The sequence below is a fragment of the Saimiri boliviensis genome, chromosome 2 (genome assembly GCF_048565385.1).
Source record: "Saimiri boliviensis isolate mSaiBol1 chromosome 2, mSaiBol1.pri, whole genome shotgun sequence".
Classification (NCBI taxonomy): Eukaryota; Metazoa; Chordata; class Mammalia; order Primates; family Cebidae; genus Saimiri; species Saimiri boliviensis.
In genome coordinates, this window is record NC_133450.1 from 240,249,119 (window position 1) to 240,263,114 (window position 13,996).

General features: G+C 49.0%; 1 protein-coding gene across 2 annotated transcripts in view; it reads left to right on the forward strand.

Moving 5' to 3' along the window:
- FANCC (FA complementation group C) overlaps nt 1–13,996 on the forward strand; it is a 225,565-nt gene that overhangs the window by 189,833 nt on the left and 21,736 nt on the right. The window contains exons 13-15 of one of the 2 annotated variants that reach the window (XM_039474662.2): nt 2,330–2,411; nt 5,397–5,571; nt 10,360–10,563. In XM_039474662.2, coding sequence (XP_039330596.1) covers nt 2,330–2,411; nt 5,397–5,571; nt 10,360–10,563 — 461 coding nt within the window. The other variant, XM_074395629.1, reaches the window with a different exon arrangement.

Sequence of the window (13,996 nt, forward strand, 5' to 3'; positions counted from 1 at the left end):
CACCCACGGCTTTTCCTGATTTCCTTTGCCAGCCTTCCAAAGGCTGTCCAGTTGGGAAAGTGATGGTTCCAGCCTTCATTTGACTGGTGTTGATCCAGGAATGTGGCTATTAGCTCATGCTTAGGAGACATTTCAGAAATAGAGAATAAGGGCATCCTTTTCCTCTGAGGCCTGAAACCTGAAGGCAGGCAGCCCTGACATGGGCACATACTGTGCCAGCCAGAAAGGTGTCTTATCAGTGCATGGGAGGAGAGGGAAGGGAACAAGCTAGTCACATTTCCCTTTCTTTGTTTTTGAGACAGAGTCTTGCTCTGTTGCCTAGACTAGAGTGCAGTGGCATGATCTTGGTGACTGCAACGTCCGCCTCCTGGATTCAAGCAATTCTCCTGCTTTAGCCTCCCGAGTAGCTGGGATTACAGGCACTTGCCACCGCACCCAGCTAATTTTTGTATTTTTAGTAGAGACAGGGTTTCACCATCTCGGCCAGGCTGGTCTCAAACTCCTGACCTCGTGACCCACCCACCTCTGTCTTCCAAAGTGCTGGGATTACAAGTGTGAGCCACTGCCCCCAGCCAGGCCTGCTTTTTTTCTGAGACTTGAGTGAGTAGATTTGCTTGAGAAATGCAGATGATTCAAAGTTTCACAGCATTTTACAAAACCTAAATTCCTCTTTCTCTAGAATATATAAGTTCTCGCCTAGGGTGACCCTCTGACATTGTCCTCTCAGTTGCTGGAGCTGGGAGTGTTATCTCTGGGTGACAGTTTTATGAAAACCTTTGGGAACACAATGGGAAACTTTATTAACAAGACAGAAAAATGAGGAATTCACTCTCCCAGGGTTTACCTTACAGCTTAGGTCAGATCAGCAAAGCCTGAAGTCAGCCCACAGTGGACACTGAGTGAGCTCCAGAAAAGGTACTGGAGGTGTTGGTGGTGTCTTAGTTAGGAAACTGAGCAAACGGCGAGGTGGTGTGCGGGCACGGGCTCAGACCCCTGCCTATCCATTTGTGTAACTGTTTATGCCCAAATACAAATAGGTGGCTTCAAGCAGAAGTACAAGAACCTTTTGTGCTCATTCCTAGAAGAGCTGTCTGTATGTTACTTTTGGAAACAATGAGTGTTATGGTCGCAAATTGAAGAAGTGTTTTTTAGTAGCATAATCTTCTATTTATCAGAAATGTATTTCCTACCCATTGTGACGGCCAGGGGAGGGGACATAAAAGATGATCACTTACAAGCACTAACCATCTAGGAACTACAAGTGGAGGAAAAGCAAAATAAATATATAAATAAGAAGAAGAAGAAATGAAAAATGCCTTCAAAAGGCTGTGCTCTAAGGGCTGGGGGAGCTCAGAGAGGGCTGGCCTTGGGGAGGGCGGCAGTTCATCCATCACTGGCCTGGCCTTCCTTGTGTGTTCGATCACAGCATCTATCACTGTGTGAAAACTTTCACAGATGCTGTGTCGAACTGCAGATATGTGCTCCTCAGATGTGTTTAAAACCACGGGATGATTGTGAAGCCAGAGTAGTTCAATCAAGAAAAGACATTTGTTTGCAATAATGCTCACTTACTTTTTTTTCCTGGCCTTTTTTTCCCACTACTTGAAATCATATTCTGAATTCATCATAGCCTAGGAAAACAGTCAGGCAGTCTATTCCTAATTCCTTGTTGGCTGCTTTATTACGGTCTCCATCTATTTTGAAATCACACATTAGTGATGGAGGAGCAGGTAGGAAAGAAGAAACCTGGGGCATCTGCAACATGGCATTTCTCAGCCTCGGGGTGGGCTGCTTATGCAGACTCTAGCTACTTCCATATACCTGAATTAAAAATTACTTGAGGCCAAGTGGGGAGGATCACTTGAGCCTAGGAATTTGAGACAAGTCTGAGTAACAGTGAGATCTCATCTGTACAAAAAATTAAATAGCTGGGCATGATGACATACCCCTGTAGTCCCAGGCACTGGGGAGGCTGAGGTAGGAGGATTGCTTGAGCCCAGGAAGTTGGGGCTGCAGTGAGCCAAGATTGTGCTACTGCACTCCAGCCTCTGGCAGAGCAAGAACATTGTCCAAAAAAAAAAAAACAAAAAAACGCTAAATAAGATGATTAGATTCTTTGAGGTTCAGCTCTGTGTAACATGGACAGATCTTACTTTCTCAGGCTTAAGAGATAGATACTAGCTGGGATGAGCATGAGAACAGTGTTGAGTTCCGTGAACCAGAAGAAAAGGGCATCTCCCAACGACTCTTCAGGTCTTTGCTTCAGATGGTTCCTCATGGGCTTGACTTTTTCTCACTTGCCCTCTGACATGTCTTTTTCCACCTGCAGATGTCCCTCAGGGACAGTGGCTCCAGACATTGAAGCACATTTCTGAACTGCTCAGAAAAGCAGTTGAAGACCAGACTCATGGGTAAGCAAACACCACACCCAAATCTGCTTCACACACCGTTTCCCTAGATCCTCATCTGCCTTTTGAGCAGGGCTGACAGAGGAAGGAATTACTGGTCTGGGACAAACAGGTGAGCACTACGGCAAAGTGAGGAGTGAAGGAGGCGCATGGCTGCACGGATGGTTTGGAGCAGGTCAGGATGAATAGGCATGCACCTGTATGCGTGTGTCGATACCTGTATCGAAATGTTTCTATGTAATGTCTGGTTTTTTGAAATACACAGGCATAACAGAAAAAGAAGAAAGCTTAGGAAAAGCAGTGCCCAGCTGTTGGAAGCCCCTGGCCATGCAGAAGGAAAAGGGCACTTGTTTCTGTCCTTTGGTCTTCTCTCTACCTCTCTAGGGAAGGAAATTTGAAACTTCTGCACAGTACGGTGGAATGTTAAATGCTTATTTTTCCTTCTCTCTAATAAATATCTCTAAAAATAAGAAAGTTTATTTTAAATAAATTCTTTTTTTTTTTTTTTTTAATTTTTAGTGATAAGGTCTTGCTCTGTCGCTCAGGCTGGAGTGCAGTAGAATGATCACATCTCACTGCAGCCTCAAATTTCTGGGCTTAGGTGATCCTCAACTCAGACTCCTGAGTAGCTGGGGCTACAGGTGTGTACCACTACACCTAGTTAAATTTTTTTTTTCTTAAATTTTTTTGTAGAGGTCTTGCTATATTGCCTCTAACTCTTGGGCTCAAGTAATTCCCCTGCCTTGGCCTCCCATCGTGCTGGGATTACAGGTGTGGCTGCTGCGCCAGCCTGTTGATTTCTAACAGTGTTGTAGGTACCCTCTTATGTGTGTAACTTTCCTGAAAGCATTCACGTGTAGGCTTGGCTAAATTCCTTGTGTCATAACATTCTTTGGCTTCCTCTTAAGTCCCTTTCTTTTAGAGTACAAATAATTTTATTCATTGTCTCTGCTAAGCCTACTAAGACTATCTTATCTGTTCCTTTTGCCACTTTTTGCTCTTGGCATTCTCTGTAATCTCACCCCGAGCCAACACAGATGATGGGTGATGTGCCTATGTCCAGCTCCGTGATTGATGGCTTGGGTGCAGGATGCTCGCTTCTTCCCCACCACGATTCTTACCAATGGAGAGCAGACAGAAAAGACCTGCAGCCAGTGGGGGCCCCAGGGTTGGCCACATAAACAGCCTGCAATGGCCAATCAGCCCCTTACGCACCCTCCGTGCTTGTCCTGGCATTACACAGAGCTGAACCTCAAAGAATCTTAACTCAGGGACATGGAAGTAGATGGAAGTGGCGTGAATGGCCGACCCTGTGATCGAGAAATGCTGTGCTGCAGGTGCCCTGAATGTTTTTCTCTTCTTCCTACCCACCCTCTCTGCCATACTCATAATGTGTGATGTCAAAATGCGTGGAGATTGTAATAAAATAGCAACCAGAAAGGGTGCGTGTGGCACAGTGGAGCAGGACTTGGGCCTCCTGGGGCTCCCACCTCAACCCAGACCGTGGGGTCAGGAGTCACCTTTCAGGTGGCCATGAGGGACTGCCTTGTGCCTTTAGCTACTGATGGAAGAGAGGGAAGGACCAGGCTGGTCTGTGATCCTGATCTGGGCACACTGCCAACCTGAGAGCAGGGAACATGACGGGGCCCCGCTGCTCTGTGCGTCTCTGTACCCCGACATGGTGCCTGCAGGGCAGAGGCATGGCGGAGTCCCCCCTCACTCTGATACAGCCTAACCCAGCCTACTGCCAGTGTGGCCGCCAGAGCATGAGCTCTTCCTGGGGAAGAGGGAGTAAGACCAGTACTCCACCCTCCTGTCTTTTCCTCTCTGTTGCTCAATTGTAGAACATTTAACCACTTGTTCTCAGGGAGGACTGGAGCAGGAGGACAGCAGTGACCAGGGAGGCAAGGACAGTGCCTAGAGCGTGGGAATTCCCTGGGCCAGGCGGAGGAACAGGGAGCTGGATCCAGCAAAGGCACTGCAGAGGGGCCAGGAACACTCCTGTTCCACCCGCTGCCTCAGACCAGAAGGAAAGTTTGCATCTAACGTGATCTCAGCCGGTCTGTTCTGTTCTCTCCAAGGGAGATGTTAACCTGCTGAACTGGCACTGCACACAATTAGTGGGTCCTCATCTCGAGCAAATTTTGCCCTTAAACAAGTATTGCAACTCCCATTTGCCAGTGTGGCCAGGGGATAGCTTCGCAAACGCTTTAACTTTCTGGCATTGGTGCACACGTGGTATCAGCAGCTTGCTAAAAATTTGTAGTTGCATCTGGGCTCATGTCTGTAATCCCTGCGTTTTGGAGGCCAAGGCAGGCGGATCACGAGGTCAGGAGTTCGAGACCAGCCTGGCCAATATGGCGAAACCCTGTCTCTACTAAAAATACAAAAATTAGCTGGGCGTGGTGGTGTGCCCTGTATTCTCAGCTACTCAGAAGGCTGAGGCAGAAGAATCTCTTGGACCTGGGAGGAGGAGGTTGCAGTGAGCCAAGACAGTGCCACTGCACTCCAGCCTGGGCGACAGAGTAAGACTCTGTCCCCCTCCCAAAAAGAGAAATTCATAGTTCCTGCAACATCCACCCGAACCTTGTGTCTTGAAGGAAGCAGCCCACGTTTCTGCCTGCGTCCCACCTTCCACCTCTTTCTCTGCATCTCAGAAGGCAGGGAGATGTGCCGCCACATCCTGCGACGTTCCTACTGGTCACGCCCGCAATCTTGCTTCCCCAGTGCTTGTCCTCACTGAAGGTACCTGGGTTAAAGACTAATGTCTGAAGGCCTCAGGCCTCACTGGTGCCCTGAGAGGCATTCTTTCGATGTCCTGTGATGGTGCAGAGTGGCGTTCAGACCAGTTTTCTGAGTTTAACTTGTATTCCTTGCAGATTGCACTTAAGTGGATAAGTACAACTGGCAAACATTAAAGTTGCTTTAAAAACCCAAAGGAGGAAAAATTCAGGTTGCTGGCTGCCATGTGTTCTGGCTCTGTTCCAGGTCCTGCAGAAGTCCCTTTGAGAGCTGGTTCCTGTTCATTCACTTTGGAGGGTGGGCTGAGATGGCGGCCGAGCAGTTACTGATGTCGGCAGCGGAACCCCCCACGGCCCTGCTGTGGCTCTTGGCCTTCTACTACGGACCTTGTGATGGGAGGCAGCAGAGAACACAGACCATGGTGGGTAGCAGGCCCCACTACGTGTGTTTGGGATGGGCTCTGGGGGCTGAGGGGAGCCTGCAGAGAGGGGCTCTGTTGTGGGCTTGGCTTTTGTGACACCTGAGCTCTGCCCACAGATGGCATATGTTGTGGCAACGTGCAGGCGTGGTGACCTCCAGCCTTATGGTCAGAAACGCTCTCCTTCCCCCTTTGCCCTGCGCCCCCGTGGCCAGAGATGATAGACTGCCAGCCCGTTCTCCTGGAAAACACCCTTTCTTCCGGGAGGTCATTTGATCTGTTGTTACTTAGCTGCCACATCTGTCCTGGGGTCTTGTTCTCCAGGGCATGCCATGCAGGGGGGACTGTTCTGAGGGGTGTGCCCATAGCATAGCCTGGCCACAGCCAGTGCCCTGTCTTGCTCCCCAGCAGCCTGGCTGGGGCTGCTTCCATCTTCACTGTCTGCTTTCTTGGATCAGTCAACAGATCCTTACATTACTGGCTTTGTTTACATCTCTTCCTAAAGTAATCACATGATATTAACCACTTTGCTTCTGAAACAGGACTTGGTCATTTCCTAAATAACAGAGCAGCTAAGTATGGGACTGGATAACTGTCTGTGGCAAAAAGCAGTTGTTATTTTATGTGGACTATAATACTTACAGGAAGCAGTGCTTTGATTAAAGGGATTGGCACCTCCCTTGCAAGCATTTATTTGCTAGGCTCTTGAAACTTAAACTGCCGGTGCTCTCTGCTGGTTTTAGTAGTTAAAGAGAACAATGCTCATTTTGTATGGAGCACTGCTCTTCTTGGCTTTGTATTTTCTGTTGTTTGAAAACACAGGGACTAGTAAAGATGTCTGAGCATTTTATTTGCTTTGTTTTGTTTTGTTTTTTGAGATAGAGTCTCACACTGTTGCTCAGGCTATATATAGTTCAGTGGCGCAATCTCAGCTCACTGCAATCTCCGCCTCCTGGGTTCAAGCAATTCTCCTGCCTCAGCCTCCCAAGTAGCTGGGACTACAGGAGTTCGCCGCCACGCCCAGCTAATTGTTTTATATTTTTAGTAAAGACAGAGTTTCACCGTGTTGGCCCAGACAGTCTTGATCTCCTGACCTCATGATCCACCCACCTCAGCCTCCCAAAGTGCTGGGGTTACAGGCATGAGCCACCACACCCGGCTGCATTTTATTTGTTTAAAGGCTTGCATGGCATAGGAAAGAAAAATATTTTTAGATTTTAAATGTTGAAATTTGTTAATAATTTATTTTAGTTCAGAAATAAAGCTTTGTGAAGAAATTATCAAATGCACATATGTATTTGAGTATTGCTGTCTGATTAAAAAGAAAGCTTTTTATTTCTTCCCCTTTAAAAGATCACATTAAACTAATTAAGGAAAATCCTGGTTGATGTTTTTCATAGTAATAAGATGTATGGAGTACTCATGGTTTCAAAAGCCCTTTTATATTCTGTCTTATTTGATTCTGTATAAGCTAAGTTGGTAGATATGTGCTCAATTCTGTCACCTTAATGGGTACTGACAGAGAGTCACTTTTGAAATATAAAGAAATAGGCCTGGAGCAGTGGCTCACGCCTGTAATCCCAGCACTTTGGGAGGCTGAGGTGGGTGGATCATAAGGTCAAAAGATCGAGACCATCCTAACACCGTGAAACCCAGTCTCTACTAAAAATACAAAAAATTAGGCGGACGTGGTGGTGTGCACCTGTAGTCCTAGCTACTCAGGAGGCTCAGGCAGGAGAATCGCTTGAACCCCGAGAGGCGGAGGTTGCAATAAGCTGAGATTGCGCCACTGCACTCCAGCCTAGATGACGGAGCGAGACTCCATCTTTGAAAAAAAAAGGAAATTATCCAGTAACACTTAATTTCTAGAAAGTTCTACATTGGCACATTTTCTACTAGCTAACTTAGTCCTTTTTTGAAGAAAAAATAACAAAACCTTTGCGTAACTCTCCCTCGGGCAACGCCTAGGATTTTGGATGAGAATGGATTGGCTCACTGCGAGCGGGGTGATGGCAGGCGTCCGTTTCCCTCCCTGCCTTTCTCTCACAGGTGTCCATCTGCCTGGCGGTTCAGTCCAGTGCTCCTATTGGTGACTCCAGAGCCCCTTCCTCGCTGGTGGCTGCCTGAGGCACTGGTGTATGTGGCATCCTGGGAAGGGAGTTAGTTGAATGAGTGATACATACCTCTTGTTTCCCTGCGTTTTGTGAGCTGTAATCCCTTGGTGGTCTGTTAGGGGGCTTGAGAGACAAACTGTGAAGCATGATTCTGATGAGACTGGATTGAAATTAGCAGGATCTGTGCATGTGCCTTACTTAAAAAGGCACAACTAAATCCGTTGGTTGCGTATCCCCGCGTCATGTGTTGGCGCTGGTGTCGCTGCCTCTGTGGCTGTCTTTGAGGTGAAGAGCATGGGTACAGACAGCAAGCCTGTCCTCACCCGGGATGTGTCCTGCCCGTGAGAAGGCCTTTCCCACTCGTAGGCAAGCCATGTTCTCCACCAGCCAGAGCTCATCTCCTTTTGCCAACTGAATTGGATCACAACAAAATAAACAAACAAGTCTGTTTAGATACTTTTAAGAATCAGGCAAGGTACAATGATGACTGGAGAAAACAAGGAAAAATAACAAGAGAATCAGGGAAGGTTCACAGCTGTAACCCTGTCATCCATTTCTAGGAGTGACCCTAGAGTAATTCTCTATTTGATCCATGCAAAGACACATATACAAGAATATTCAGCACAGCATTGTTCATAAATACAACGAAATGGCCTAAACTTTCAACAGTAAGGCTACTGGCCAAATAAATGGTGGTATATCCTAACCATGGAATAGTATTCTATTATACACCGTGAAGAATCATGCTCTTGGCCAGGTGCAGTGGCTCATGCCTGTAATCCCAGCACTTTGGGAGGCCAAGGCGGCTGGATCACTTGAATCCATGAGTTTGAGACCAGCCTGGGCAACATGGATCCCTGTCTCTACACACAAAAAAATAAAGCAATTAGCCAGGTGTGGTAGTGCGTGCCTATAGTCCCAGCTACTCGGGAGGCTGAGGTGGAGGGATCTCTTGAGCCTAGGAGGCAGAGGTTGCAGTGAGCAGAGATTGCACCACTGCACTCTAGCCTGGGTGACATAGCAAGACTCTCTCCAAAAAAAAAAAAAAAAGAAAGAAAGAAAAATCATGTTTTTGAAGAACATGTTTTATAGATAATGAACTGGTTATAGTACATTATGGAGCGAAAAATGAAAGATACAAAGTGTTATGTGTCGTGAGTGGTATGGTCTAATGCATGGAAAAAACACAAGAAGTGTATAAACCAAATTATTAACAGTGCATCTTTTTGGATGGTAGAGTCATAGATCATTTTAATGGTTTTTCGTTTTCTCTTTTCAAGTTTTCCATAGTAAACATATATAAGTTTTTATGATGCAGGATAAAAAATACTTTAAAAAGAAAAGAAAGCTTCTGTCTTTCTCCTGAAAACCTTAGAAAGCGTTTAAAGTTACTGGTGTTCAAGTGGAAGCTCCGGGCACGGACAGCACCTGAAGGGAAAGACAGTCTGGGACAAACGGAAGGAAGAAGACCCCGTCTTGGGGACCACTGGACAAGGGCAGGAAGGCAGCTGTGTCAAGAGGAAAAATGGACATAAAGGCATAGCCTCCCAGACCCTGGCAGTTTTGCAGACCTGTTTAGATGGCGGAATGGCCTTGGGCTCCTGTCGACACCCTCAGACCATGGCAGGCTGGGCCCGGCTGAGGGGCGAGGTGGGGAGGGCACGGCCTGGGCTGCTGTCGCTCCCCGTGGAAGAGCCTGATGGCGCAGTTTCTCACGGTCTCGTATTGTGGTCAGAGGAGCTCACACAACACGCCCAGTGTACTGGAGTTTATGACAGGCTTCATTGAATGAGGCCTTGACTTCCAGGGAAAAAAACGCCTCACACAAAATCCGTAAAATCAGTCATGGGAATTCTCAGAACAGGCCGAAGTATTCTTTCAGAAATGATGGAACATAGCTGTTCATGAGTTCCACGTGGCATTTGTATCTATGGGCTTTCAGTTTTTGCTTTGTTTTCCAAGTCACGACTGGGTGTACCATTCTTGTAGCAAGCAGAAACATCTCAGCATGGAATAAATATTTTTTATGTAAAAACCCGCAGATGCACAGTTACCATTATCAGGTGGATTCCACAGACTTGTGGCCTGTGCTTGAGCATTAAACATGTATGAACAGATTGTTCCAGCACCTAAAACGAACGTGTTGTTCTTGTGTGTGCATGTGTGTGTGTGTGACCGTGCGTGTACGTGTGTGCTCGTGTATGCGTGTTCCCCCCATCCCCCACCCCTACCCCGAATACAGCAGGAAGCAAAGGCAAGCCCACATTTGTATGGGAACATCGGCTCGGCAGGGGTCCGGCCGCGAGGGGCTTCAGTTGATTTGTGGCTGTGATGGGCGAGTCTGCAAGGAGCCTTTTGTTCTTTTTCCCCACAGTGTAAAAATCTGACTACATTCTGCTGAGGACTTTTCTGTTTTTCTTTTTATACAAAAAAGAGGTCAATTCCTGGCATGGTGCCCTGGCTGCTTGGTGAGCAAGACGAAAGAAAGTCAGGCAGTTTCCATTCCGCCCATCTGGGTTTGTGTGGAGTTGAGTGCACACTCCGCCGCTGACTAGCTCCCTCTCAGGGTGGGTCCTCACCCCTTTTGGGGGATTGCTTCAAAGCAAATAAATAAATCCTAGAATCGTGTCTGTCCTGACTCTTCTTAACCTCTCCCTTGTCAAATGCTGTTGCCTAGGTCCAGGTAAAGGCTGTTCTGGGCCACCTCCTGGCAGTGTCCAGAAGCACCACCCTCTCTGTCCAGGACCTCCAGATGGCAGCGGGACAGGGCACAGACACAGACCCCAGAGCTCCTGCACAACAGCTGATCAGGCACCTTCTCCTCAACTTCCTGCTCTGGGCTCCTGGAGGCCACACGATTGCCCGGGATGCCATCACCTTGGTAAGTCTCCCTGTGGTCCAGCGCCCTAGTTGTCATTTCTGCTCCAGGTGAGAGGTGGGTTACCTGCCGGAGGGTCTGGCCTCTGCAAAATGTGTGTACCAGGATGTCACCCAGCACGGATAAATGGTCAGGGAGGTTGACAGCTGGGATGGACCCCAGAGCCTGCCCCTTGCAGCACCTTTATGTCACAGAGGAAAAAACAGAGGCTCAGAGAAAGGAGATGCCGTCTCCTGGGCCCGTGGCTTGCTGCCAGAGCCCACAGTAGAAGCCAGGTCTCCTGTCCCCCTACGTCCATTTCTTTCCATTGCAGTGTGCTGCTCTCTTCCTCCTCACAGAAAGAAAGAAGGCCACAATGAGAAAGCGCTCACAAAGTATCTACAACGCCTCTCACTGCAACAGTGCAAAGAATTTTGTTAATTTTTTAAAAATTGGTTTATTACAAAGAAATCCTTCCTGAAGCCCACTTCACTTGAGGGGTAAAGAATGGTCTAAGACAAAAGTGAGCACTCTTCGTGACATTAGGTTTGGCAATGATTTCTTGGATATGATACCAAAGACACAGCAATGAAAGAAAAGAATAGTGAAATTGGACTTTATGAAAATTAAAAGCTTTTGTGCATCAAAGGATACCATCAAGAAAGTGAAAACAATTCACAGAATGGGAGAATATATTTAGAAATAATGTATATGGTTAGAGTTTAGTATTCAGAATACGTAATTCTTACAATTCAACAACAAAAAGATAAACAACCCGATTCAAAAATGAATAGACATTTCTCCAAAGAAGATGTACAAATGGCCAGTAGACACGTGGAAAATGCTCACGGAAAGGACATGAGGGGCCAGGGAAAGGCGAAGCACAGCCATGTGCACCGCACGGCCGTCAGGATGGCTCTGAGCAGGAGGGGAAGGAAACCCCTGAAGACACGCAGGAACCGAGTGGGGACGCCAACATCACGCCGCTGCTGTGGAGAAGAGTGGCGTGACTCCTCAAACAGCCGAACCCAGAGTTACTGCGTGGCCGGCGGTACCTAGCTCTGTACCCAAGAGAGCCAAAAGCCGGGGCTGGACAGCCATCTGGCCCGTGCTCAGGCAGCACTGTTTGCAGCAGCCAGCAAGCAGAGGCGGCCCAAATGCCTGTAGAGGAATGAGCAGTGCACAGTATGATCTGTGCCCATGAGAGCGTGGTGTTCAGCCTGAAGGTGGGAGGAAGTTCGGACAGGGCTGTAGCAGGATGACCCTTGAAGACGCTGCTTCGTGAAATAAGCCAGACACCAGGACATTGTATGAGTCCACTTAGATGAGGCACCTGGAGTACAAGTCCAGGGAGAGGAAGTAAAACAGAGTTTCCCAGAGGCAGGGGCTGGAGAGTCGGTGTTGGGGTGATGGAAAGGGGCAGGAGATGCGCGGTGCTGAAGGTCGTGCAATACCGCGTGCCACCGAATCACAAAAGTGGCTACAACAGCACATGTTATGTATATTCACCACGGTTTTAAAAGACACTCATAACAAGTGAGCACCAGCAAGCTGACTCTGGGAGTTTTGTCACATTTTTTGTTTTATTTATACTTTTTTTTGACATATAATATACATACAGAAAATATACAGCTTGATGAATTTCACAAACCAACAACCCCTGTGCAGCCAGCAGTCAACTCAAGAGAGGAGCATTCCCTCCTGCTCCTGCCCAGGCCGGGCCCGGCGGGAATGTGTGTCCATGTGCAGAAAGTCCCTGTAACAAATGACACACTTGACAGCCGGGGCCAGCAGGCTGTCTCCATCCTGGTGGGACAGTCCTGTGGAGCAGGCCCGGGCTGTGCCTCCCACGTGCTGGCATCTCGGAGCGGGCGCGGGCTGTGCCTCCCACGTGCTGGCATCTCGGAGCGGGCCCGGGCTGTGCCTCCCACGTGCTGGCATCTCGGAGCGGGCCCGGGCTGTGCCTCCTATGTGCCGGCATCTCAGCTGAGTTGGATCCAAGAGGCTGAGGGCAGCCCAGGGCAGAAGACGACCCACTGCCACATGCCTGGTGCCACTTCTTCGGCCCGGCCCCAGCGCAGAGTGCTTTCAGAAATCTATCATAAAATGCACACCGCAGCAATGCAGACCAGCCTAGCAGGCTCTACGCTGAGCCAAATAAGCCAGACCCAAGGACAAATGCATGCTCTCACCTATGAGTGGGATCCAGAAAGTTGAACTCATAGAAACACTGGAAAGGTGCTCATGAGGGACCAAGGGAGGAGCAGTGGGGCAATGGTCAGTCCTGCCCGTGACAAGAACAGTTCTAGCTCAGGCACTTGCTCCCCAACCCTGTGGTGCCTGTGAGTGGAGGAGCTGCCCATGGCTTGGGCTTGCCTTGCTCAGCAGCGGGGTCAGCATGGGAGTTTGGTGGCCCCAGCCCTGCCAACAGGGTGTGAGAGAAGGTCACCCAGAGGAAGCGCCCCAGAGACACCCAGGTCTCTGCTTCAGTTATTCTCACCACATTTCCGTCTACTTAGAGGAAACTTTGAGTTCACGTTCTAAGTGGATTGCTTTCAAAACTGGCCCACAGAAATGCTGCTGGGAGTAAGAATGATGCTGCCAGGCTCAGCCTGAGTCCTATGCGGGACAGCCCATCCTGACACGTGGTTCAGCCCCCACTGTTGATGCAAATAGGAACCTGCAGGAGTGTGGAGGGCCCAGTGCTTTGTCATCACATCCCCCAAGTCAGTTCCACCGCAGAGAAGACACACTGCAGCTCATTCCCAGAGCAGACGCCAGCGTGGCACTCATGCACTGGCTCTGTCAGAGGTGGGTGCTGGCCATCTGGGCACCCATCATGGTGAAAGTGCCTCCTGGGTGCTGTCCTTTTGGACGTTTTGCAACCATCTTTGTTAACACATCAGTCTTCCTAATGAGAAGTCTTTGCTCCCATGGCCACGTGGCAGGGAGGGCCTCTGGGGAAGGATCCCCCCCACCACCCCTGCCTCTCCTGGCCTTTGTCGGTTTCTCTGCTGACAGCACTCTGGAAAGGACTCGGTCTGCTTGGCCAACGAGCAGGTGGTAGCCAGATGGCGGCTTTAGTGAGACGGCCTTTCCCTCCTGCAGCTTGGGCCTCTCCACCCTCAGAACCCAGCCCAAGTACAGCCACCTCCCAGCTGGTCCCAGGCTCTGCCCTCCGTCTTGGCATCCAGATTTGGAGAGCAGTGCCAGCTCAAGGCAGGACGAGGCGGCTCAAAGCAGAGGCCGCTGTCTCTCTTCAGAGCCCTTGCACCCTCTTGGAGATGGCCTGAGCAAGTGGCTTCATCTGACCTAAAGGATGCACTGGTCCTGCCACAGCCTGCTTCCTGTGTGGCCTTTGCCGTGAGCGCTGCACAGCTCTTCTCCAGGCACCTGGAGATCCGCTCCCTGGCGGCTCTACAATCAGCTTCTCTGAACTTGGCCCTCTGATTTTCCC